This window comes from Dermacentor andersoni, chromosome 8, assembly GCF_023375885.2.
Source record: "Dermacentor andersoni chromosome 8, qqDerAnde1_hic_scaffold, whole genome shotgun sequence".
Classification (NCBI taxonomy): Eukaryota; Metazoa; Arthropoda; class Arachnida; order Ixodida; family Ixodidae; genus Dermacentor; species Dermacentor andersoni.
Genome location: NC_092821.1, coordinates 16110303 through 16138158, shown reverse-complemented (window position 1 = coordinate 16138158; position 27856 = coordinate 16110303). Strand labels below are relative to the sequence as shown.

Sequence of the window (27856 nt, the reverse complement as noted above, 5' to 3'; positions counted from 1 at the left end):
CATCTGCCATGGTGGCAGATTAGATTCAAAAGCTTGGCTGACTTTGCTTCATACCACCGATTGGAAGATATTGTTGGCACGGCATCATGCCGTATGTTTCGTTGCCGACTCTCAAATTCAACGAAATTAATTTTTCTAATTCATGTTTGCTTTTTTTGATTGCTCATTAAAATAAAAGTTTTGCAGCACCTTTCATGTAAAAATATCCATCAGGAACTGTACTTATTTGCATAAAAGATCAAATTTCATTATAACGAAATTTTTGCATAATGCCTATTTTACAGGCTTTGTTATATCGAGGTTTGACTGTGTGTCAAGTACTTTATTATTATGACTTGGCATTATTTTGTTGCACTACATAACCCTATGAATCTTTTTATTATAAACTGTTTCTTCTGCAGAAATGAAAGGAAATGTGACTCTGCCAGTTGTACTTGTTTTTGTTTCTTGCACTGTTCATCCTATTCTAGTTTCATATTCAAATTCAGAATATTTGTAAATTTCTTTTTATTTATGTGCATTTGTGCATTCATGCACCATAAAAGTGCTCTGCGCTTGCCAAAGCAGCAGCACGAGTGCTGAAACACACCGCAGGTGCAGACAGCAGCTTACAGGTTATAACTAGTACCACACTGCTCACGTGTCCTGCCGCTAGGGGCAGAAGGGGCGAGCTAGAGCAGGTGCAATGGAGCAGGGACATCTGTGCACATCTGGAACTCGCTAGCTGGTGTTGTCGGTGAGTGGGTGTGAGCGAGCATCCACATATTCGGCCAACCCATGGTGTGCACCCTGGAGGAATGTGATTCAGATTGTTTTCCGCTTGCTGAGTTACCTGCCCCCTCTCTGCAGATGGAAGCATCCAACCAGCTGTTCCTGGAAGACCTGTCTCTGCGGCTGCTGTGTGTCCTTGCTCTGGACAAGTTTGGGGACTTTGTGTCCGACCAGGTGAGCCCTGAGGCCTCACTTCTGCTAGTGTGTGCGTTCAAGTTCAGACAACAGAAATGCGAGGAAAAAAAATATATCCTGAAAAAGCAAGCAATATTGATCCCGATGATCCTTGGAAATGATCTGGGCATATTTGTCACGATCCGCCCACGTTTGTGAACGAGGGTGGGGTGGGGGGCTCTAGGCACCTACCGTTCGAGAGATGCTCCACAGCATGGTGGTGGTGAACGATGGCTGGCCTGGCAGGCCAATGAAAATTACTCCTGAGGGGTGTCACATGCTCGTTACACCCCATTAGCCCTAGTTTGTTTGTTCGATACTGTTGTATCGTCATGGCACCGCACGTGCCTATGAAGCTGGGTGCACCTGTTGTAATCACTTTCTTCCCTTACTCTCTATTTTGTCCCTTCCCCCCTTTCTTGCTGTGTGCTATATATTGCACGCGATAACCGTAATAAACGTTCTTTGCTCGGTTGATCTTCACTGGAGTATGTGGTTACTTCAGATACAAACAAAATACATCGAGGCTCAATGTATAAAATAAGTTCACGCCCGGTCGAGGCTCTGCCGCCGTCCCAGCCGGGTCGACGGTGCCTGTTATCCAGGCGAGTAATGGTCCGGCAGCTTCTGCAGTCAAGTACGCCGCCTGGGCACCGGTGTTGACCGGCCAGGTGTGGCAATGCCGGGTGCTGCCTGAGCCAGCCTTGCTCCATCCAGAGGGTCTGCAGTGGCCGGCCTCGCGAAATGGCGCCAAGCTTGCTGTTGCACAACTAGCAATGCTTGCCGCCTCCGAGGTGGGCGGTATTTCGCTGGAAGCGACTGGCATTGCCGCTGGTCCTTCTGCGGGCTGGACTTCTGAAGCGGCAATTGAGGGTGCAAGCCAGGTCCTAAATTCTGGGCATAATTTGGGAATATTTTTGGTCAATCAGTATTGAGGATACAGTAGACACCTGCAAAAAGAAATCCCGCGACAATAAAATATTTTTGTATCCCTTGCGAACGCCCATAGGATTCAATGCATTTCGTACCTCTCGACAACAAAATGTCGCTGTACTACTATCCCGCATCAGCAAATTTGACGGAACGTAACCTCGCATATTACCTACTTGTGCGAAGCTAGCAGGCTCCAAATTGTGCTCAAATGCGATTACATTGCACTAAAATTCCGTAAAATACCACCACATTACACTTGCGTGGAAAGCCCATTTTTGTTTATAAAAACAACCAAGTGCCAGAAGCGATTGCGTGTGCTGGAAACACGTCATGGCCTCCGTCTTGTTTGTTGATCGCCCATTTGAAGTGGCACGCATGTTGCTACCTACATGTGACGATGGTTTTTGCATACCCAGTGCAGTGCGTAATGTGCGCCTCGGTGAGAAAAATGCAGCAAAAACGAGGAAATCCACGTCCCACCAACGTGGAATTGTTTATGGCGCTTGAGGTGGCTGTCGCAGCATGGAGTGCCATGCATTGGGCCACGATTGAGCGAACGTCCGGGAACGCGCATTCCTTGCTTCGAGAATGCCGGTTTTGGTGCCACTCGACAGGCGTCGTGTGCAGATTCGGCACCGGACGTAGATTTGCGTGAAGGCTCCGTAATCCTAATCGATTGCCTTCGGGTATACAAAGTGCGCTCACCTTAGCGGTCGGCACCGCACGTGTCGGCGCCTATGGGCGGCAGCGGGTGCTGGAGAAATGCTGCTGCTTGTGTGGAATGCTGCTGCTCAGCGTCCGGTGCCTAGTTACGCAAAATCTTGCAAAAGGGATCTCATCTCCGAAAGCAATTGACCGAGACTACTGCCCCTTGGCAGTGCTGACACTGCTGATGATTGACGCATGCAGTGCACTTTATAGTGTCTGTCAGCAGTGGGGTTCTATATCCTCAAGCCAAGCGTGTCAAAGTAGGCTAACGGAATTTTGACAGTCAAGTTTTGTTATGCGATACATTGCCTGTCTTTGCTGTCTCATTTCGCAACGAAATTAAACAACGAAGGTACAAAACAATAAAGGCCCAAGTATTGAGCCCTGGGGTACGCCTTGATTATTGACCTTAATGTTTGAATAAACGCCACCTATGCAGACTGATTGTTCACGATCATGTAAATTAAAAAAAAAAAGGTAAAGGTGGGCCAGCTATACCCAATGATTCTAGTTTAATAAATAAAATATTATGATTAACGGTAGCAAAGGCTTTGTAAAATAAAGGAATACAGCACCGACAAAATTGTCATAGCCGATGGAAGACCTTAAGACATGGGTTAATGATAGTAAAGCTAAATTGGTTGAACTACCTGCACGAAAACTGAATTGGCAAGCCTTTAGCAACTCAAATTTGTCAAGGTACTTGTTAATACGTTTCAAAAATAATTTTCAATAATTTTGCCAATTGAAGACAAAATAGAGATAGAGCGGTAGTTTAGAACGTCTGTAATATCACCTTTTTCATGCACTGGGCTTAACTTGGCCTTTGTAGTATAGTGTCGCCCCCTGCCAGATCTCTTTATCATACATTTATGTTTTGTGGTAGTTTAGCTAGATGGCGCACCCCCCTTCTGTCATGTGACGAGCTGGGACCAATCAGGAGGTGTCATCTGGCGTGTGAAGTCCTTTTTAGTAATAAACAGCCGCGAGCCAGCTCAGTCCTTCTCCGGTTTTCATCAGGAGCAGTTGGCTTTGCGTCTCCCTCTCTGCGTCGGGCGCTCGCCGCGCGTTCGCTGGGCGTGGGCCCCCACTTGCCTGCCGCTGCCGACACAACATCTTATGGCGACGAAGATGGGATTGCCGCTGCGGTTCCGACCGAAGCCCCGGGAGACCAACGAGCTTCGTAAGTGAAGCGACCCTTCCCGTGTCTGCACGGCAAGCAACCGCCGCCGACGCACTTGGTGTCGCGAGGCTTCCGAGCCTAGGCCTTCTCGACCCCTTTGTTTTTCCTTGCCCCATTCCTGCTGCGAGCTCCGGCTTGTCTCCTGCACTGTCTCCTGCACGCTACCGGGCATGGCTTCTTTTACGGCGAACCTTCCCGTTTTTCTTGAATTGCCCGGGCCACCGTTAATTCCATGGTATCGATGGAAAAAAATTTTTCAGGCCCGCCTCGGAGCGGCCGGTGGTGGCGACTGGACGGACGCGCGACGAGCGTCCGCGCTCGTCAGCGCTCTCTGGCATGAGGGACAACGAAAGTACTTTGCAGACGAGGAGCAGGAAGCAGCAAGGCAGTCGACCGGCGCAGCATCAACGTCAAGTGATGCGGTCCCGCCAGCGTCAGAGTTCCAGAAATTCTTGCAGCGGCTTCACCGGCTGTTCGCCGCGTCAACAAATGTTCTGCCGGAGAGGCACGAATTCACCAGTCGAAGGCAGTTCGAGGGAGAAGGATTCTTGGAATTCGTGACCGCACTGAAGGAGAAGGCGGTACAGTGCAACTTCGGCACAACCTACAATGAGCGCGTCCGACACCAAATAATACATGGGGTAGCGAACGCCAGCGTTCGCGAAAAGTTATTAGCTCATGGCAAAACCCTGGCCCTGGACAAGGCAGAAATTGGACGCTCTTTAGAAGCCTTGCATCGAGCGAACCGCGCGTTCGACTCTGAAAATGTACGAAGAATCGAGGCATCTCAACTTGGCGTTCCGTCGACGGGCCAAGATGACAGACTTCTTCCGGGAAGCTGCCAAGATGGCCGACTTAGTCCAGCAGGCCATGAAGTTGGCCGACTTCTTCCGTGAAGCCGCCAAGATGACCGACTTCTTCCGAGAAGCCGCCAAGAGGGCCGCCTTCTTCCGAGAAGCCGCCAAGAGGGCTGACTTCTTCCGAGAAGCCGCCAAGATGGTAGACATTTCGCACATGGCTCCTCCGGGAACTGTGGTGCGTGCGATCGGTGTGGCAGCAGGAACCATATTGCGTCTTACAGGAATTGTCCAGCAACAAATCGGCGATGCAATGCCTGCCACACGTTGGGCCATTTCGGTTCGCTATGCCGAAAGTCCCGAACAGCGGTGCAACACGTCTCTTCCGCAGAGACGCTGTCTTCAACTTCCGCAGGGCAGCCGTCCGCGTCTGTCTTGACGGTAAGCGCTTTTGAAACTAAAAAAGATTTGGAAGTTCCGGTCGTAGTTAACGGCGTGTCCATGCGACTGCTGGTGGATACGGTAGCGTCTGTGTCATTCATGATGGCCGAAGATTTTAGAAATCACTTTGGTCGACAGCACAGCCTGTCACAAACAGTGGACTTGAGAAATTTCTCCAAGCAATGCATCGACATTCAAGGCCTGTTTCAAGCCACTGTCCAGTTTTTCCAAAGGTCATGCTCCGTCGCGTTCCACGTAACGACTACAGGAATATCACTGCTGGGTTTAGACGCCATCCAACGCTTGGGCATACAGATCGACGGTACGTCGCTGACATATCATCTACCATCGCTTCCTTCAGTACAGAGCCCCACAGGTGTGCCTCCGGGTTTTGATCACCTCTTCAGTGACGAGTTGGGTCTCGTCAACGACTTAGTGCACCGAATTCATCGGCAGCAAGATGCGAAACCAGTATCTTCAAAGTTGCGCCGACTACCCCTGGCTCTCCGTGACCAGGTCACAAATGAATTGCTACGTCTCGAGGACTGCGACGTCATCGAGCGTGTCGAGGCTTCTGAGTGGGTGTCTCCACTCGTGGTGGTGCGCAAGAAGGATGGAACCATGCGGCTCTGTGTAGATCTACGGGAACAGGACAGTCTTGTGCCTCAAGTTCAAGAAAGGGTCTTGCAGAAACAGTGGCAGACTAAACAGTACGTAGACAAATGTAGAGGTGCTCAGGCAACTCGTATCAAGGTGGGAGACACCGTCAGAATAAGATTTAACAGGAAAGGATTATTTAAGCACAGTAAACCTCATACAGTTGAGGCCCAGATAGGACCATCTACTTTTCTACTCAGTGATGGGAAGACGTGGCATGAGTCTAAGTTAACCCTAGTGGTAAAGGATTCAGCAGATAGTACATTGTGTGCAAGTGATAGACTTTTTGTACTCATATTCAAACTTGGATAGTCATTCCGATGACTCGTCTGTAGTGACATAGTCTTCTCATAGTTATAAGCATCAGCTAAGTAGTTCATTTGACTGTATCACTTCTGAGTCTACACAGTCAGCAGTCGTCTCTGATTCCGTTGGGGAATCGGTAGCCTCCCAGGACTTGTTGGGACGTCGAGAGGAGCTTCCTGGACAACCCTCTCCATCTTTGAGCGACACCCACATTCAATTGTCTAACCAGGAGGAGGGAAATAGTAGTGGGACGACTGGGTCTTCGAAGTCGACCGATACGCGTTGCAACCCCCAAAGTTCTTTTGAGGTACGCACACGTCCTCATTGTGACAGAAAACGGCCTCCGTGGCTCAATGATTATGTTTCTTGAATGTAGAGCGTATTGCCGTCTTCGAAATGCCATGGCTAGGGGCCTCGCTGTGACATTTAGGAGACCGTTCACATGTTTCGTTCACACAGGTATAAAATGTGTTCCTTGTTGCGGTGCAGTGAGTCTTGTGCCGTGTTCCTTGTCGGATTTTGTTTTGACTGACTGCCTGTGTTTTGGTGCCCAAGACTGGTGCGCGTGTATGTGAACTTGGGCGGGGACGGACTGAATTTGTTGTGGACTTAAGTGCATGCCTTGTGTGCATCTGGTGCGCGTGTGTGTGAACGTGGGGGGGAACGAACTGAGTTTGTCCTTGGACTTAAGTGCGCGTCTTGTGTGCACTTTTCACTGTATGCTTACTTTGTTTCCAGGGGGGGGGGGGATGATGTAGTATAGTGTCGCCCCCTGCCAGATCTCTGTGTTATCATACATTTATGTTTCGTAGTAGTTTAGCTAGATGGCGTACCCCCCTTCTGTCATGTGACGAGCTGGGACCAATCAGGAGGTGTCATCTGGCGTGTGAAGTCCTTTTTAGTAATAAAGAGCCGCGAGCCAGCTCAGTCCTTATTCGGTTTTCATCAGGAGAAGTTGGCTCCGCATCTCCCTCTCTGTGTCGAACGGTCGCCGCGCGTTCGCTGGGCGTGGGCCCCCGCTTGCCTGCCGCTGCCGACACAACAGCCTTCTTAAGTGAGCTCAGAAAGGTACTACATTTAAAAATAAGGTGCATTATATTGCGTATATTTCCGCAATATGTGAAGCGGCGAGCTTTAAAGGGCCCCTCACCAGGTCTGGCCATTTTGAGTGGACAAGCTGACACCATGCAATGCGTGATAACGATCGTGTCTGCAAATTATTACATCGCTGCGTCCCACAGAAAGATCTAAAATTTCAAACCAAACGCCGTCTTCCCTTCTCCTCGCGGCCACCGCTCTCCAAGCCGGAGGATGACGTACACGAGCTAGTGCACCTATGTATGCGTGTTTGTGCTGCAACGTCGCTCGTGGCGACAGGTGACTCCGAGAATTATTCAAGGCAACATCGGTTATTGTTTAATATGTTGCTTGAATAGACGAATTAAAACTAAGGGCAATAATAAAACACACAAACCGAATGTCTGCATGATTTTGTTTTACTTTGCACCGCAGCAAGGGAGATGCACTTCCGCTTCGTTTGCCTGTTCCCACGTCGTGCAGTCGCCCGAGCAGTCACCGAAACTATGTTGTTTTCTACCGTGTTCCAGTGCTGGATCATGCTCTGTGATCCACTTGTGTCTGCCTGAGTATTCGTGTAGCACTGACTTACACCGCAGGTCAGTTGTCCTCTTGCACAGTGTGCAAAAGGGTGTGTTGCGTGAAACGAGACAATCGCAACAGCTCGCACGCGACGCCGTCAGTGAAAATGCGCCGTGGCGCAAAAAAGCCAGAAGAAAAAAAAAATAAGTGAAGGTGGGGCCCATGACGTATGCGTCACGTGATCCTCGAGGTCAGGTATGGGAGAATGCAGGGAAGGAATTGAACTTGTGGGGGCTAGACGGGGCAAGTGGAGAGAGTGTCTCACTTGGCAATGGAGCTCGCCTCCTGAAATCATGGGTTCTCGGCACTAAAATATTTCCATCTCGGCTATTATTGAGCCGATTTGAAAAATATTTGCAGCTGTACATTCCCTAGAGGACACGTAACAACTTTTAGCATATAATCAAAATATGCTATGGGGGCCTGGTAAAGGGCCCTTCAAGGGCAGTAAAAGACATGCATTCATTTTTCGAACTCTGTGATTTTTCGGACGCTTTTGCGGCCCCTAGAGAGACCGAGAAATCAGACATTGACTGTACAACTGACCAAGAGGCTGCTTCAAGTGGTCTGTGGGGTGAACGTGTGGCAGAAGGAGGATGAGAACAGAAAGGACTTGTGCATTGAGGAATGAATGGGAAAGCAAGCATGCCGCCGCTTCTTTGAAGGAGCTCGAGCTCACAAAAAAAAGTGTTGGCTGATGCTGAGATACAGATGTCCCTTTTCCAAACCAAAATAAACTCTTTAAAGCAGTGAAATGCAACACTGACGTGTTGTGTACAGGCTGAGAGTATGTCAGAAAAGTTGAGGTTGACTTTACTGCTGCTGTGAGAAAGAATCTCACTATTGACAAAGTTCGGGCCTCATGCAAATGAGCTTGCTATCACTTGACAGAAATAGCTCATATTTGAAGATATTTGCTTCTGCTTGCATCTCCTTTTTATTCGTATTTGAGAATTTTCAACTTGATTTGCAATGGGTATGACCTTTTTTTAGAAGGTATTTTATTTGCTATGCATTTCACTAACTCCTCCCTTCTGTTTTCTTTTTGAGTAAAGTAAATACTAGTCCTTACTATGAAAACCGGATTAAGTAGTGTTTCTTTATTTTTTAAGATGCTTACTAGAGAGTGGCAGCATGAGGCGACATGGTATCGGCCCATCTTGACATAAAGCAAAGTTCTGTGTCACTCAGGGTGTTTTACGAAGCCACTCAGGGAAAATCTGGAAAACTCGGGGAATTTGGAAATGTCAACTTGGTCGACACCCTGGGTGACCATCGTGCCACTTGTGCGTAATGTGAAACAAGTGAGGGTCATTGAAAACTGCTGTGCGGCAGCAGCACAACTTGAAGTATGACAGTGTTTGGTAGCCTCGGGCCTTTGAAACGTGGCCCAGTGACTCGGGTGTGAAGTGATAGTTTGAGGATCGTGCCCGCCTTCTGCCATCGTAGGTTGTGGCACCCGTCCGTGAGACCTGTGCCCAGACCCTGGGCCATGTTCTGAACCTGATGACGAGTGACAAGTGGGGCTGCAACTCTGACGTGGACGGCGCAGTGAAGTGCTCTGCCGGAGCAGGCACCTGGGGTGTGCTGCGAGTGCTGCTGCAGCTGCTGCAGCGGCCCGAATGGGAGGCTCGTCACGGCGGCCTGCTGGGCATCAAGTACCTGCTGGCTGTACGCAAGGTGGGTGTGTGCCCGGCACTGAAGTGACCTACTTAACCCTTTGAGGGTCGGTGCTGTAATTACACGGCGCTGTGAACAAGTCCCAAATGTTCCCCAAAATAGAAGAGCCGTGCGCACTAAGAAGAGCGAAAGGAGGAAGAGACTCGCCTCCACTGCTAGCGATACTTTTCTGGGCAGAGCATGCGCTCGCAAAACCTGATGCGTCGTCCCCTTCGCAATGAAAAAAAAAAAAGCCAGAGAGAGAAAGTCCACTCTGTGTTCTTTTTTTCCTCCGGTGCCGTCTCAAATTTTTCAAGCCAATGTATCGTGGCATCTATTATCTACGTCTTGTCATCCGCTAGCCTACTGTTACTGTTGCCGTGAAGGATACATTGAAATCTAAGAATCCCCAGATTTTGGAATATGAATTTGTAGCACAGAGGTGTTGTTAGCATGACACTGAAAGGGAATAATGATTGTTATTCTGAAATGCTTTGTATACTGAAGTTCATACAGTAAAACCTTGGTAACTCGACCCTCGTTAATTCTGAAAATCGGATAATTCAGACTCGTCCTCTGGTCTCGGCAGGCGAATGCATTATTTAATGCAATAAACTCTAATTAATTTGGACATATTTGGCTGCACATCGGTTTATTTAGACAATTCTCGGAGCTCGGCGAGTGCAGAGTGCCGCAAAGGTGCGACACAAAAAAAACAACCGGTGTTAGCGTCCACCAAAACAACGCAGCTGAGTTTGCATCGCCATAGTCGTCAGTGGAAATCGTACGTGAGTGACACTAACGCCAGAACGTTTCGTGCCTATTTGTGCCTTTAAAGCCTTTATTCTTGCATTTACCGCCGTGCATAGCATCTCGTTGGCCACATGCCTTCCCTTCATAACTGCATAGTCGTCATCATCGCGTTGATAGCAGTTGCAGTTTTGTCTGCAGCCGTTGCGGCAGTAGTTTAGTTTTGACTCTGTGCACACGCTGGTCGTGCGCATTCAGAAATGCAAGGTCGCCGTGTATCATGTGTCGACAGCGGCCGCAGTTTCATTCACGACGGTTGCGGCAAACAGTAGTTTCGTTTTAAGTCAGCGCAAAGCTGTCGAGGGTGAAGAGCACCGTCTACATTGCAATGGGCAGTGACCTGGCGAAAAAATAATCTCGAAGTGCGCACAGTAGTGAATAGTGAAAAGCGTCGTAGATGAAGATGCGCGCCTTGGCCGCGCTGTGAAGGAAGTTGTGAGGCCTTAGCTGCTGTGAGCGCTAATCAGTCACGAGATGAGAATTGCAGGTTCCGCACTGATTTTGTGCAAAATAGAAACGGGATTTGCTCATTCATTCAGTAAATAAAAACTTGTTGATATATTTGCATTTGCTTATTGTTTTCTTGATACCCTCTATAATTTGACATTCGGTTAATTTGGACATTTCTTTTGGTCCCACGAAATCCGAATTAAGTATTGAAATATTTCTACGTTGAAGCTCTAAGCAGCCAGCAGGGGATTTGTGCAAAGTTTGATCATCTGAAAAGCCCATTAATGGGGTGTTCGTAGAAACAAGGCTTCATTGCAGGCATGTACTGTACTCCTCTTCACCACCGCCTTGAATGCTGCCATAGTCGAATGCTGCCAAAATGAGTGCTATAGTGCCCTGTGTTGAATTTCCAAGTCAAATCATAGTGCGGATTCTGACATTGTGGACCTTGACTCATGGATTATTGACTAATCCGAAGCCTTGTTACTGTTTAGTGCATTCAACTGCTGCTTTTCTGTTCATTTATGCTTTATCTCCTAAAAACGTTTATTATCGTAAATTTTACATGTTGCCATTGTTGTTTGTATTAGTAATTCTTGTCATCATGTACAGGAGGCCCCATTTCAGTTTCTAAATACGGGACCTCCTTTTGTATATAGTACTTAACACTGTAATTATCCCCATTTTTTTCATGAATAAACTGATTCTGATTCTGAATCTTTTCACACTTCTGGGTGGTTTCTGTCCTGAAAAAGTCGCAGTATCACCTAAAAGGCAAAGCATTAATTATTGGACAGCCAGAATCGAATCTCAATAATTTGAACTCTAAAGGGAACTCGACGGATTTGTTCTTGAAGTGTTCATGCATTATAGCATGATGCACGAACGATGCGAGTCGTGAACTGTCACGGCGCAGAAGCACACATTGAGCGAGGACAGTGAAACTCGCTGAAACTCGCCAACGCTCGCCAGCCAAACCCATGCAGAAGCTGCCAATCTTGTCATCTAGTGGCTGATTAGCCCTCGCAGCAGTGAAGGACTTGTGACTTCCTTCGCAGAGCAGCCATGGCACTTCATCCGAAACAGACTTTTTACTACCACACGCACATCCCAATTATTTTTTTACCATTGAGCTGGAGAGGTATTTTCTAAGAGTCCACCTAGTGGACTTGTCCATTGCGGTCGTTCCTGATTGGCTAGGGCCACTTATCTCCTCCTCACTCGTACAGCTGCATCCAATCAGCAGCAACCGAAACGGACAGTCCACTAGGCGGACTCTTGCAGAATACCACCCCTGGTCGCCATCCATTGCAATGCAGCCGGTGCTCTTCATCCTCGAAAGCTTGTCAAAAAGAATTTGCCGAAACCACTGTGGACAAAATCGCAGCCGCTATCGACGCGATCATGGATGGCGACTGCATACGCAGTCACGAAGGTGCTACGTCTGTTTGTAAACGCAAGAATAAAGGCTTTAGAGGCACAACTAGGCACGAAGCTTTCTGGCATTGCTGTCATTGACATACGATTTCCAGTGATGACTATGGTGGGGATGGAGACTTTGCTGCTTCGTTTTGGTGGACGCTGACACCACTTACGCTCTTTTGCGTCGCATGTTTGTGGCGCTCGCCGAGCCCCAAAGTCTGGCCAAAGACGTCCGAATTAACGAGAGATTCATTGCATTAAATAATTCATACACCTGCCGGGACCAAAGGACGAGTCCGAATTATATAATTTTCCAAATTAACGAGAGTGTTGAATCATCAAGGTTTGACTGTACTGGCACATAGGCAGAGACCTAAAGTGGCATCAAAGAGTTTCATTGAACTACGATACCTACCCAGTCCCGCATCTGCAGTGACCTGCATAGGTGCAAAAGAGGTTTGTTAAAGAGCGGCACATAAGTACGCTTTGCCACATACTCAGCGACTCAAGTTGGCCAACCCGAATTGGTTTCGAACCCTGTTCCCTCAGCACAGCAACCCGATTCTTTTATCCAGGGTTCTCAAGCATGTTGGTCCCAAGGAACCCTGCTGAGCTCCATGAATTGCCCTTCCCCAAGGCATGCCTACCCTTACATTTCATCACAAGAGGTCTTAGATTTAGTGCTCACTTTACTGTACAGTAAAACCTCGTTAATTTAGATCTCACGGGGCCCAAAATTATGTCCAAATTATGTACTACTACATCAACAAGCTTTTATTACTGAATGAAACAGGAAATCCTACTTCTGTTTTGCACAAAAGCGGTGTGTTGCTGCAATTCTCGTCATCTCATGACTGATTAGCGCTCCTAGCGGCGAAGGCCTAGTGACTTTCTTTGCACCACGGCTGCAACGTGCCTCTTCATCTGAGACGCACTTTTCACTACCGAGCTCACATCCTGATGATTTTTTTGCCAGTGAGCTGGTCACCAACAAACTATCTGTCCATCGCAATGTAGCCGCTGTTCATCATCCCCGACAGCTTTGCACTGGGTCAGGGCGAAACTACTGTAACTACTGTTTGTTGCAACTGTTGCAGACAAAACCGCGGCTGCTATCAACACGATCATGGATGGCGTGTATGCAGTTTTGAAGGCACACCAAGTCAAAACGTGCACGCCAAGTCAAAACGAAACTACTGTTTGGCGCAACTGCTGTGGATGAAACCCGTGGTGGCTATCGATACGATCATGGATGACGACTCAGCAGTTAAGAAGGCACGCGGCCAGCTGCCAACGTGGTGTTATGCGCATCAATAAACACAAAGATAAATGCTTTAAAGCACAATTAGGCACGAAGCGTTCTGTCATTGCTGCCAGTCACATATCACATCGATTTCCGGCGATGACTGATGCAGACCCTGCAGCTAAGTTTCGGTTGGATGCTAGTGCCGTTGTCGCTCTTTTGCCTCTCACATTTGCGGTGCACCGTGGTTGGCAGGCCTACTAGAGTGAACTGTTGCCTTGCTCCATGCATTTTTAGAGCAAAAGCTCTACTACGCCATCTCTCTCAAGGTCGTTCATTGCATTTCAATGACCTTGAGCCGCCGGAGTGCAAGTGTGGCAGGTGTGACATCAAGCCACGTGATTTGCTGCGGAGAGGTGTTGCAGCTGCGCTCGCTCTGAGCCTCGCTGCTGCGAGTACCATGTGACAAAGGGTTTAATGGCTGCTTTGCCGGCACTTGGTCACTCATTCTCGCCATGGATGGTGTGCCGGCTGGGCCGTCTATATGTGTGCTTCAGTGCAAGCCACAGGTTGAATCCAATCATCCAGTAGATGTAGCTAAACGGCAGGCTGCTAAATCTCAAGCAAAGGCAAAGTTGGCTGCCGAAACACCGGCGTAAAGGGAGGCCCGATTAGCACATTATAGAGAAGTTTACCAAGCATGGAAGCGTGCCAAGATCGAAGCTACTACAACCGTCGTCGTCGTTCAGCAACATGAACAACAACAAGGAGAAGGAGATGAAGCCGTGGATACAAGCAGCGGCATTCACAATGTACGTCTGACGAACCACACCCTTCGGCTGGCGGCAAGCTCGACTGCGACGGCCAGGTTCCACCATGACTTCACAGACAACCTGTTCAGCAGCACGTGTAACATGTGTGAAAGACTGTGGCCTAACTTTAATGAAACACTGCGTGCATAGTCTTTACAAAACCAAACTAAACAGACTTTTCGCTCGTGATAACTAGGTTTACAAGTGTTGAAACTCAGCCAATTTATTTTTTCATTCTCTGACGTTTATGTTGGTGTGCATGCTAGCGGCACGCGCTGTCTACAAATAGGGGAAATTGGCATGGGGTTCAAGTAACGACTTCAGAGATTCAAGCGCAGACGCCTAGGTGCACTGCCCGTTTTCGGAGGCTGGGTGGCTACAAGCTGCTGGCAGATGTATCGCGCAGCTCGCGCATTTCTGTTATGTGCTGTGATGTGCATTTTGACATTTTGATGAAGGCTACGATGATTGGAGAGCATTGTTTGTGATGGTGACAGTAGAACCTTTGTAGCACTCTGTCAGGACAAGGCTTATGGATTTATTCCATTTACTAAGGAGGACTGCATTAATCATGTCATCAAAAGGATGGAAACGGCTCTGCATCCCCATCTGAACCCGCCCTCCCTTTCAGAAAAGTTCGGAGGGGCTCGGGCCCCGGAGCCCCCCCGTAGTTGGCGCCTATACAGGCCGATAGCTTTCTTTTCAAAAATTATATACCAAACTCTAGGGACGGCTTAAATTTGAGCATTTTAAAAACTAGCACCTGTTTGTAATTGAAAATGATAAATATGGTGCATAGCTAGCGCCATCTAGAAAAGTCAATATCGCAGCCACTACTAACAGGTGACGGTGCCATTTTGACCTATGTCTTATTGGTGTGTGGCACGACGTTATCGTAATGGCACCAAACAGGCGATGCCACTGTAGTGCCGTTTTCAAACAAAAAGTTATGCTAGCTGCAGGGGCATCATCCGAGATTGCGCCGCATTTCGATGCATACGAGCCTCTGCGCATGCATGGGCGCGCGGATGTGAGCGTGCATACGTCCACAAGTGTACGAGGCTAACAGCGATGACGACGTAGAGTGAGCTCAGCATGTTTATATTAAATAAATGCTGTTTTCACTTTGTGAACGCTGTCCTCGCGTTTTTGTTCGGCCTACATTCAAAGTAAGTTTGTTTATTTTGTCTGGCTTTGGACGTTCGGGGGTCAAATCAGAAATGGGGCCGGCCTAGATTCGAGTAAATATGGTAATCTGCCCCAAGACAGACGCTGCCACTAAAGCAGTTGCTACTGAGGTCACCATAGGGGCCAGACACGTGCATTGCTGACTCGCCAAGTTGCAATTATCTGGCGAATGCCAATTTTAACCCGCCGTGGTTGCTCAGTGGCTATGGTGTTAGGCTGCTGAGCACGAGGTCGCGGGATCGAATCCCGGCCACGGCGGCCGCATTTCGATGGGGGCGAAATGCGAAAAAACCCGTGTACTTAGATTTAGGTGCACGTTAAAGAACCCCAGGTGGTCGAAATTTCTGGAGTCCTCCACTACGGCGTGCCTCATAATCAGAAAGTGGTCTTGGCACGTAAAACCCCATAATTTAATTAATTAATGCCAATTTTAGTATCGAAATAAGAAACTTTGGGCTCATAGAAATTACATGGGTGCCGGCCGGGACGTTCTGTCAGGATTTAATTAGGTAACTGAGAAATTGAGCTAACCATAATCGAATTAATAGAAGTCTTCTGTATAGAATAGTCAAATGCAGATGCGAGCACTTGGAGTAGGAGGGTTTATTTGGGGATGATTAGATACCATGCATGTACTTGTGCAAAGAAGACAGCTATCAGAAGCAAAGGAGCAGCTTTATACACAAGATCACAAATTTTTATTTAAAGAAAGATAACTGAACAAATAGTCTCTGAACATAATAGGAACCCGGTTGCAAACAAGCATTGATAGAATTAATGGCTGCTGTATGAAAAGCTTTCCAAAAACAGTAAATAAATGGTTCCTTAAGAAAAAATAATAAATTGTGGAAAAAAAATTGTAGCTGAAAGATTTCTGCACCCTAAACACATGTTAATGGGCCTGTTGCAGTGAAAAATCCGTTATAGTGTAAAAGATGAAACTGCTACATAGCTAGAATTCCAAAAACACTTAGGTCTCACGCTGCAAGAAAAAATTGCTTTTCTCATGTAGGCTTCTGCCGTGAAGCTAATAATGAAGCTTGATTGCCCATTTTATAACGGCATAACTTTAAAATCTTTTGTTGCTTCGCTTCTGACAATTTGTGATTACTTTGTTCAGCCGATAAAGAACAGTGGCCAAACTTAACAGTAGATTGGTGTGAAATGCAGTAGAACCTCGTTGATACAATCCTGTTACGTACGATTCCCCGGTGCCAACATTCGTAATTGAGAGCACAAAAAGTGACCTAATGCTGCTACGCTTTTTAACCAGTTCAACCAGTTCACACGCTACCCCAAAAAATTCAATGTTTTGGCACCAACTTTCAGTACATTGCCAAACTGCGATCATGTGATAAGTTTTCTGGCCGCTCTATCTCGCGTATACTATAAAAAGTGCGAGACGAGAATGATTGAGAACAGTAGCTGACCACTGCAGCAGCTTCCCTGCAATACTTGTCTGCCCGTCTCAGCAAAATGTCGGCGGGCTATCAGCTTTCTCTCCTGGTACCAGTTGTGGGGATGCGTGACTCTCACGCCTCCCCTGAGATCTAGTTTTCCCGCATAGCTCGTCTCCTGCAGGGCGGCTTCGCCCGCCGCGTGGCCTGGCGCCCACGGCGGTCCGAGTGGTTGAAGCGCAGTGCGAGAGATGGCGCTAGTGTTGCGCTGCGGCGGAGTTGCTTAGGCGCGAGAAAGAAAGGCGCTGGCTCTCTTTGGGTTCGGGAAGCGAGTGGGACGGACGTTCCGCCCGCGCGTGCGCCGACCATGCTTCTGCGAGACCGTCTCGCGTGGCCGCCTTGGACACCGTTCGCGTGACAGTACGCACGAGCGACCAGGCGTTGGGATCCAGCATGGGGCGAACATATTCGCTCGCAATGCGGTCACGGTAAGTCGGACTTCTAGATTTGTCGTGCATCCATCGGCATGTTTTGTGGATAGCAACTCGGCTAGCAGGCATTGATCTATGAAAGGTGCAATAAATGCCCTTGTGACTGTTTGCACTACTGTGTTGTCGTTCCTTTGTCCCCAAGAGTACGGAGGAGAACCCACATATCTCCCACACAGTAAATCTCCTCCCATGTTGTCACACACTGCTTTCACAGCTGTCGCCACTGGCACAATTGTGATGAGCATCTTCACCTATCTGCTTCATAGCACATGTGGCGCAGTGCTGCTGAAAAGAGGTGAGGCGTGCAGACAGGACACAACAGTGGAGAAGTGGACAACACGAACGCCTGAATGAATAATGAATCCTTGCCAACTAGCTCAGCTTTCTGTCGTTCTAAGCTTCAGTGCTGCTGGAAGCATTCTGCACGCATTTGATCCTGCCCGTCCCTGCTGCGGGGGGTATGAAGTAAGCGTCACGCTTCGTCCTGGCAGCATCGGAGGCATTGTATTCCAGCATTGCCCACCAGCTTAATTTCATTTCAGTTTCTCGATGGCGTTTTGAAACACTGCGCAATAGGAAAATGACAATGTGCGTCTACGATTGCTTGGGCCACTCCAGCTTTAGGCGTGCCTGTGTCTCGTGCTGCGAGTCTTACAACACTTCGCATTATGTAGATGTCAACTACAGTTTCAAATACGAATATGAATAGTTAGCATTCAATATTCTATTCCTACTCAAAACTTTGAATATTCGCTTGTCGCTAGTTTTCGGCTAAGCTTAAGCGAACTTTGTTCGGGCAACTGGCCCTTTTGTTAATCTATTATCGTTAGTTCTTTGTGCTGCAGTGTAAAGCCTAGACAGCATGTACGCTTGCCAGAACATGCTAACTTGCTCCTAAAATGCATTGTATATCGCGCACATACACTCACACAGATTAAAGTGATAAGGGACAGGCACTAGGTTTTCAACTATTAAGTTTACAAGTGATAGGTGCAACCTTTGAGCACATCAGACACGTGAGACAAAAAACAGCAAAATGCACGCAACTACGCATAGGCACCAGACATGGCTTTCTGCTGGCAATGTTGAGGCCACGTTTACACACTTATCTGCTTCTTGGTGGACACTGAAGGTCTCGAATATGTATCTCTATTTTTGATTTGTGTACATATTTTCGTAGCACACATGTAGGCTATAATCGACTAAGTATCCACCTTTGTTCTAGTGCTTGTCCCTTACATCTTTAATCCGTGTCAATATTCTTGCACTAGTAAACATGCATTTCAACAGAAACAAACTAGCCCAACTTGCTCCTATGCGCCTAGTGCCTCCTGCAGTGCGCCTCATGAGGAATGGCGGTTACCATCACACAGGATGCACATTCCTCCGGCCGCTCTTGGCTGGACGCTTTGGCCGGACGCTTTGGCAGACATCACTTTGCAGTAAGCTATTCGTTATTTTCCGTGCAAGAGAAAGCTGGTCTGTACCATGTAACACGGCCAGACTTGAGCACACAAGCACGATTGCATACTCCAGCTCGGCCGTGCGACCAGCAAACGTTGCGCACAGCTACATCTGCAGCATAGTGTAAGATTGCCCTCCGAGACTGTGTGTGCGTGTGTGCGTGGACGCGTGCTCGTGCGTGCACGTGTGCTCGTGTGTGTGTGTGCGTGCGTGCGTGTGTGTGTGTGCGCGCGCGCAGAGTTTTAGAGGCCATAACGTAGATATTGTGGCCTCCCACAGGGTGCCACAACAAGCCCTCATGCCATCGAGACGCCGGGAAAACTATATTCTGATTGATTGCCAAATGACGTGGCTCCTGGAGTGCAGCAATGCGAACCAGCCCAAGTGCTCGCATTTCATGCATGTCGAAACCCGTGCCCCGCTTCGACACGAGCTTGCATGTCCTGGCAAGTGTATGTGTGGTCTGGGCTTAAAAACTTCAGGACGCTTAAGCTTTGCCTTTAAGAGTGGAACGCGATAGCATTCCAAGATCCCCAATTGCTCGACAACTGCAGCTTATGTATCCATAATATTTACTGGGAAACTCTGGTGGCGAGCGCTATTCACGAAGGCAAGCTTTCTGGTAGGCCGATCCCAGAGGTAATACACAGCCGCGCTAAAAGAATTACTGTATTTACTCGAATCTAACGCGTACCTTTTTTCCGATAGAATGGGTACAAAAATTGCCTGCGCATTAGAATCGAGTATGACCCTACATCTGCATTACCATATCACCATTGCCATTCGAAAACTGGCCGCCTCATACACAGCCTAGCTGCCGTAGCTTCCTCCATGTCCATACCTCCATGTCGTACGTGTAACCAGGCGCTGGTGTAACCAAGTCTACTGCACCCCTTCCCGTTTTCCGCGTTTATTCAATCGGCATGGAAGCGCTGACTGCGAAGACGCACAGAGTTCACCACGCTGCTGCATTTAAAAGGAAAGTTATCGCATGCTGCGCGGAGACAGACGGAAATCGGGCCACATCACAGGCGTTCGGAGTTCCCGAAACTTGCATGTGGGAGTGGCACAAACAGAACAGAAATATTTTCACCAGAAAAGCAACAAAGACAAGTTTCAGTGGACCGAAGCAGGGCCGCGTTGCCAAAATAGAAAAGCTGCTCGCAGAATACATGCAAGAGCAGCGAGCGGCACAGCGGCCTGTGACGACCGATCTGTTCAATGTACGGGCGATGCAGTTAGCCCTAAAGGAAGGGCTAATGCGAAGTGACTTCAAAGCGAGCAGGTGCTGGCTATCAAATTTTATGAAAAGAAATGACTTTTTCTCTCTGAAGGCGGACAGGGATATGCCGAAAATTGCCCGTAGAATACGAAGAAAAATCGCACAGTTTTCAGCGGTACGCCTTGAAGTTCCACCATAGAAAAACGGCTACCACTTCGGACAGATTGGAAATGCCAATCAGACGCCGCTCTACTTTGACATGCCTGCCACCACAACCGTTGAAAAGAAGGGGGCAAGCAAGTGTGCATTTTGTCTTCCGGCCACGAAAAAATTAGAGTCACCGCAATGCTTTGTTGCACTGCGGATGGGCACAAGCTGCCCCCGTATCTTATCTTCAGACGAAAGACGCCCCAGAAAGGAATCGCGTTTCCAAGTGGCGTGTCTGTGTGTGCAAATGAAAAAGGTTGGATGACCATGGACTTGGTCACTGACTAGATTGATAACATTTGGCGGAAGAGACCCGGCGGCAGTTTGGGTCTGTGTGGGATGCTTGTGCTCAATGCGTTCAGGTTTTACCTTGACCAGCGCATCAAGGACAAGTTGGCTGCACGCAATGCCGACCTTGGCGTGATACTCGGCGGCATGACATCGCAGCTCCAGCCGCTCTATGTTTGTTTGACCAAGCATGTTAAAGATAGAATACGGGTGCTCTACACCGAATGGCTTGTCAGTGGCTGCCACAAAGTCATGCCCGCCAATAAAACGAAGCGTGCCTCGCTGCAAGACTTTGCTGGATGGGTGAAATATTGCATAGTGCACGATCCCCTCTGCAATGGTCAACAAGGACTTTAAATAATGCGGGATTTCGAATGCCATGGACGGCACCAAGGATGAAATGCTTTGGTCCAATGATAGTAATAAGGAGATGTCTAATGGCGATGACGAGTGATCTCTATTGCCCCATGCGACTCGTACTGGCGCAGTGAAAATCTTGGAGGCAAGGTACGCCACTTCCATGTGTGTTTTAATTCATCGCAACTTTAATGTATTGGGAATAAATCTGTTTTTTTTTTTGCCAAATGAGAGAAAATAGTATTTATATATAAAAGCACGAGGTGTGCAGTATTGTACTCTTCCTTTTTTTTTTTGGTCATGGAAAATGGGTGCGCGTTACAATTAAGGTTGTGTTAGAATAAAGTAAATACGGTACATCATTTTCATGTTTCTGTTATTGTTTCGCACTTTTAATATTTAAGCCCGACAAGATTTAACATAAAAGGCATGAGCTGTCGGTGCTTTGTTTCATGACATTTGTTTGTGGCCTGTCATTCTCAGAATTCTTTCATTCTCATAATGCCGGCACCGAATTTTACGTGACACGGACCCCTTGATGCTATCGAAATTAAATGGTGTCTGCATAGGTATTAAGGCTACCTATGCAGACACCGTTAGTTGCTTAGGTATCCCTTGCATGTTCTGCACACCTCTTGCCAGTTGGGAATTTGTTTCAGGAAAGTCCTTTTGCGAGCGCATTCCAAATCGTTGTAGCAGGCAGGGTTGTCTAACTTGACATCTAAGAAGACAGCTTCGTTTCTGGATAGCAAAATGCGATATGCCTGGACATTGGTGGCCCCCTGGTGTTGAATTTTTGGCATCATCGTAAAAAAAACGCCATAGAAACACAAGTTCACTCATTTTTTATGCATGGTATTTGAGGCTATGTTGCTACTTAATCTGCAACCGAATAGATGACTGATCACATACTTCTGCAATTCAATATTTGAGTCATAACATATGCATTCAGATCTCCTTTGAGCAACCATGCAATCAGATGAGGGGTCTCCTTGTCGGCAGGACCTGACGTCTGTGCTCATCCCAGCCGTGTTTGAGCCCGTGTTTCAAGGGCTACAGGACCAGAATGACGACGTGAGTGCCGTCGCGGCCGCTGCACTGGTGCCGGTCACCGAGGACTTGGTCAAGACTCTGCCCCACCAGGTCAGTTCTCTCGGCCCCTACACATGTGAGCACCGTACAAAGCAACAGAGGATTTCTTGCTAGCATTGCTGGGGTCTCGAGTGCTCTCGGTAGCACTGGAAGCGAAAACACAGTGGCACAGCTATAAAAGAGCATTCATTGCTGCTTCTGCACAAGAATGCGAGCCCACACAAAACATTCTTACTTTCATTTAGTATTGTTTCAGACACAATGGGAGGGTGTTCAGACATCACAAAGGGGCGAATAAGGAATTGAACACATTTGTGTTTCGCGTTCGCTTTGCCGATTGCTAGTGCCACTATGTTACACTTTGTATGTGCTTGATGGTCACACCTTGTGAAGCACTGCACCCATGGAGTTTCGTGCAATATTACCTAGAGGGGAAAACTGTTGCTGTGGCGCTGTACTATATACGGAAATGCCGGGAGCGGGTGGTTGGCTTCGGATTGGCATTGTTCTTAGAAAACCAGGACAATTTGAAGGTGCACCTGTTCTGTCTGTCGCAGTGGTTCATTTTATGCTGAATAGGATTGTAAAATGCTGTTCTTTCTTTTCTTAAATATTGCTCTAGGACATGTTTTTATTCAGCTATGAGTACTTGTGCTTGCATGTGCAATTACAGTGAAACCTCATCAAACCATAATTGGCCGGAGCTTGCAAAAAGTATATACTAAACGGTAGTACTGCTTAACCGAAATAGCATGAATTTACCCGCTTACCTGCCAGAAACAGAACTCGGAGAGAGTGCGATGAAAGGGGGAAAAAACATGCAGTATTTATTCACTTCGCGCCACAAACCACATCTTTCCCGAACAGCCATTCACCTCCACAGACATACTGTTGAACCCACTTATACAGATACCAATTTTAACAATATATCAGATATAACAAGGGGAATTTGATACACAGCCAACTTCGCAATCAAATTTGTGACCCCTGGAAAATGTTGGCTACGTGTGCATTTCCACTGTTGTTGAAGATTTGAAGATTTCCTTGCAGTCCGGCAGACTTCGAATTAACGAGGTTTCACTGTGTGACTGTACCACATCTCGCTAAAGCGACGACGAAAAGCAGTGGCAATGCTGCGAGTTACAAAACTAACTCTTCATTGGGTGTGGCCAAAACTCGAGCATCACGATGACAGGAAACACAGCCATTGGTTGTTGAAATGGGATCTACAGGTCAAGTGCTTGAAGGCTACTTGGGCATGGCTCATCATCAAACCTTGCAGCAGAATATGTGGTGCTCGTGTGTGTTCCAGAGTGTATACCACTATTCGTGTCGCACACAGAGTCTGATTGGACGAGAGTCTTCCGCCATAGGAATGGTGACAGCATTCGAGGCATGCCCCGTTTCGTGCAATAAATTTGTAACAGTTGTGAACCGATGAGAAGTGGTCGCAGGAAAAAGAGTAACAATGTATATGTGTCAGTAAATGCCTTAGCGAGGGTTTTAATGTGTCTCGTAATCTGAGCCCGTCTTGGAGGCAATGCAGTGTTGCTGCACATCTTGCAAGGCTCAATAATTAGCAGAGCTAACCAATAAATGCCAACCAGTAACCTGAGATCGTCATCCTGCCATGGTCTCTGCCCCCCTCCCCTATTACCAGGTTCCACGAGTGGTGCGGACGCTGTGGGACGCCCTGCTTGAGCTGGACGACTTGACCTCCTCGACTAGCAGCATTCTCATGCTGCTGGCAGCACTACTCTCGCACTCCACCTCGGTTAAGACAACTCGAGGGTGAGGAAGCCTCCCTGTACTGCGTTTATTAAGAAAATTCTCGGCATCCATGTCACACCGTGCCTTAAATGTGACATCTTTATTTCCAGAAGCATTTACTAATGTTTATGTTAGAATAGAGTATGGAACTGTGACTTCTGTGAACGTGTGTGCCATTGTCCCTGCGTACAAGCTTGCCCTGCATGGATATATGCGGGAAGGGGCACAGGGCACAGTGCGCATATTTTGCCGTCACCAAATGTTGCTGTGGTGTGCGTCTAGTAGAGGCATGATGGAATCGGGCTGGAGAAGCTGATCTGTGTCGTGCCCCCACGACTAACACGTGTGAAAGTTGAGAGTAGACTCTGCGTGCGGCTAGGGCTGAAGGTGAGCTCCGGATCTAGCCCCACGCAGTCGCTTCGTGGTAGTCCCAACCCATAGCGCGGGAATCGCAGCTACGCCGGGTTCGAATGAATAAGGCAACCAGCGGCGTCAACGGTAATAATGTTTATTGCTATTAGCAATAACGAACACTCGCAGAGGGACGTCCTCTCAGTAATAGTAGTAAATAGGCTTGCCTCGTTGCCTGGGTGGGTTAGACAAACCTCACAGGTTGCGGCAGGTGCTTTCGTCCAGGCGGTCCAGGTGTCCAGGTGTCCGGCGTCCCAAGAGATAGTCTCCCCCGGTGGCGTGCTTTTATGCCTTTTTACCTTTTTGCTAGGGGAAGTCCTCCTCACCCGCCGGATACGTTTCCCTTTCCCGTGAGCCGCGTGGGGGAGAGGGGTACGCGCGTCACAAGAGCGACGGAGAAAGGGAGGGCGCGTAGTGCCTCTCTCCCTTGTCTACGCCGGCTCAACCCGTCCGCCACGTGCGAACGGGATGACGCGAGTACGCGGGAGGAAATGGGGGTGGCTGCTCCCCACAAGCCTTCTTTTTTTTTGTCATGGAAGTGCGGAAAGTGATGAAAGGAATGAAATGGGGCGTCTGCTTGAGAATGGTTGGTGTGTACAGACTGCTTGGTTTGTCTTGAAGAGTCGTTCGTGTAGCACTCGACAGATGGTAGGCACGATCATTATTAGCTAGACTTGGCACACGACATATCGCTGCGGCAAGTTTGGGGTGCGATCATTACACGGGAAATAAAAAAGAGCGAATTTTGACGACAAAATTCAGGGGTGCTATCATTACGCGAGTGCGATCATTATGTGAGTAAATACGGTAATAGAATTTGTGTTGAATAGAATGAAGAGCTTTTCTCTATCTCAAAGAGGTTCTGAGCTGCCCCTTGGGCTTGGTGAAAAAAGGCAGTCCATGGCTAGCATACACTGCTAAACACCTCAGCCAAATTTTGCAGTGGAGTGTGAAGTAACCTTTTTTCTGAAACGCTCTCTTTTCAACAGTAGCCTGGTCCAGGCTCTTTTGTGGATGCTTTATTTCGTAATATAGTGCATTTCGATACACAGCTGCTATTGGCCAATAGCTGACATGAATCAAGAAGGGTGTTTGGATCAGTGCGCTTCTTCCTGCTGCTACTCTGTATGTTTATTGATGCAGTTTAATAAGCAGGCTGAAGCAAGCGAAAATGTGCTTTCAAATTTCTATAATAATTACGCATTACTGGAGGAAGCAGACTATGGTCTGCTCATGCTCGGCCGCTGCCACCCGCGTAGGAACTTTGGCCACTCTGCTTATGGCTGTCACGGCTGTCGGGTCTTGCTAATTTAGACTAGTTTTGAACACTCAAGTAATCTCGAACTACGCAAAACTTAACCCTTTCACTGTCGGACCTTTCTGGCCGTGACGCACCCCCAGTGTCGGCTTGGTTTCAGAGAAGGAGCATAACAGGGAATGAACATAGCAATTTATTTTTGATTATGATTGGTATACAAATAACATAGTCAATGCTATATGCACATTTCAGTGTTCTGCAGCTGCTGTTAGTAAACATCATCATCATCAGCCTGACTATAAAATCACTTCAACATCCGAATCTGACGATGCGGAACCCTCTTCCTCGCATGCGACTCTGTCCGAGTCTGAATCCGAGCTCAGCTCATATTCTAAATCGGAATTGAGCCACCGCACCAATGAGCAGACGAAACTCCCGCGCGTTCAGCCATACGAAAGTAACCGCGCGCAGGGAGGATGCGCTTTCAGTCGCCCGCACAACGGAGAGAAATGGGACGTTGCGTGATCAAGAAGACAGAGGGAGATGGAAAAAGGCTAAACAAAGTTCGAAGGGCTTTACGTTTACTGCTGCAAGTCAGAAGCGAGGGTGCGGCGAGAGAGTGAAAGCAGCAATCGAGTCACTCTTTTCGGAGAGGCAACGGCACGTGCGCCTGAACTTGACGCGGCGTAGCAGACACACCAACAGAAGAAAAATAAAAACCTTCAAACCAGCGGAGATGGCAGAACAACCCTTGAACCCATAACCACACGCGCGCGATGCATGATCCAGCGAACGCGGAGCCACCGCGCCACTCAGCAAAGAGAAAGTGGGGAGTGGCAGTCGCACCGTACTCTTCAATACATGGGTTAACACAGGTAGGGGAGAATATACGAACTTGTAGAAAGAGTAAACAGATGGCGTGGCCAATTCAGGAGCGCCAGCTTTGCGCTCAGGCGCGAAATTTTGAACGCACGATAGAGAACGTACCGGTACGTCAGTGACATCTTGGGGGGGAAGCGCGATGACGTATCGGTACGTCCGTGACAGCGAAAGGGTTAAGGTCCGACCATACACACGCCTCTATACGCAATGCCTCAAGACCTCGAGCGTACCGGAATCTTGGAAGAACGCTAACATAATCCTAATCCATAAGAAAGGCGACGCCAAAGACTTGAAAAATTATAGACCGATCAGCTTACTGTCCGTTGCCTACAAAGTATTTACTAAGGTAATTGCAAATAGAATCCGGAACACCTTAGACTTCCGTCAACCAAAGGACCAGGCAGGATTCCGTAAAGGCTACTCAACAATAGATCATATTCACACTATCAATCAGGTGATAGAGAAATGTGCGGAATATAACCAACCATTATATATAGCTTTCATTGATTACGAGAAAGCGTTTGATTCAGTCGAAACCTCAGCAGTCATGGAGGCATTGCGGAATCAGGGTGTAGACGAGCCGTATGTAAAAATACTGAAAGATATCTATAGCGGCTCCACAGCCACTGTACTCCTCCATAAAGAAAGCAACAAAATCCCAATGAAGAAAGGCGTCAGGCAGGGAGATACGATCTCTCCAATGCTATTCACAGCGTGTTTACAGGAGGTATTCAGAGACCTGGATTGGGAAGAATTGGGGATAAGAGTAAATGGAGAATACCTTAGTAACTTGCGCTTCGCTGATGATATTGCCTTGCTTAGTAACTCAGGGGACCAACTGCAATGCATGCTCACTGATCTGGAGAGGCAGAGCAGAAGGGTGGGACTAAAAATGAATCTGCAGAAAACTAAAGTAATGTTTAACAGTCTCGGAAGGGAACAGCAGTTTACGATAGGTAGCGAGGCACTGGAAGTGGTAAGAGAATACATCTACTTAGGACAGGTAGTGACTGCTGATCCAGATCATGAGAGTGAAATAATCAGAAGAATAAGAATGGGCTGGGGTGCGTTTGGCAGGCATTCGCAGATCATGAACAGCAGGTTGCCATTATCCCACAAGAGAAAAGTGTACAACAGCTGTGTCTTACCAGTACTCACGTACGGGGCAGAAACCTGGAGGCTTACGAAAAGAGTTCTACTTAAATTGAGGACGACGCAACGAGCTATGGAAAGAAAAATGATAGGTGTAACGTTAAGGGATAAGAAAAGAGCAGATTGGGTGCGGGAACAAACGCGCGTTAATGACATCTTAGTTGAAATCAAGAAAAAGAAATGGGCATGGGCAGGACATGTAATGAGGAGGGAAGATAACCGATGGTCATTAAGGGTTACGGACTGGATTCCGAGGGAAGGGAAGCGTAGCAGGGGGCGACAGAAAGTTAGGTGGGCAGATGAGATTAGGAAGTTTGGAGGGTCAACATGGCCACGATTAGTACATGACCGGGGTAGTTGGAGAGAGAGAGAGAGAGAGAAGGGAAGACAGAAAGGCAGGGAGGTTAACTAGACTGAGTCCAGTTTGCTACCCTACACGTGGGGAGGGGAATGGGGAGTGAAAGAGGGAGAGAGAGAACTTAGGTATAGGATGTCTACAGTCTGGCACTCAAGTCTGTTTCCCTCAGGTAGCGAAAAAGCGCTCGAACTGCTTTCTGGGCCATTGAACTATGAGGCCAGGCCCCCAAGATCTTCGCTTCCGTAAATGGCCTGTCATCCAGTCTATTTAAGGCACACTGGAGAGTCTCGCGTT

The 27856-nt window shown here is 47.9% G+C and overlaps 1 protein-coding gene across 2 annotated transcripts in view; it reads left to right on the top strand.

Moving 5' to 3' along the window:
* The window catches only part of Hel89B (histone acetyltransferase 1), a 328644-nt gene that overhangs the window by 133516 nt on the left and 167272 nt on the right, over nucleotides 1-27856 (top strand). For both annotated transcript variants that reach the window (XM_055068322.2, XM_055068321.2), the window contains exons 8-11: nucleotides 850-945; nucleotides 9079-9309; nucleotides 21642-21782; nucleotides 23392-23522. In XM_055068322.2, coding sequence (XP_054924297.1) covers nucleotides 850-945; nucleotides 9079-9309; nucleotides 21642-21782; nucleotides 23392-23522 — 599 coding nt within the window. The remainder of the gene's footprint in view (nucleotides 1-849; nucleotides 946-9078; nucleotides 9310-21641; nucleotides 21783-23391; nucleotides 23523-27856) is intronic.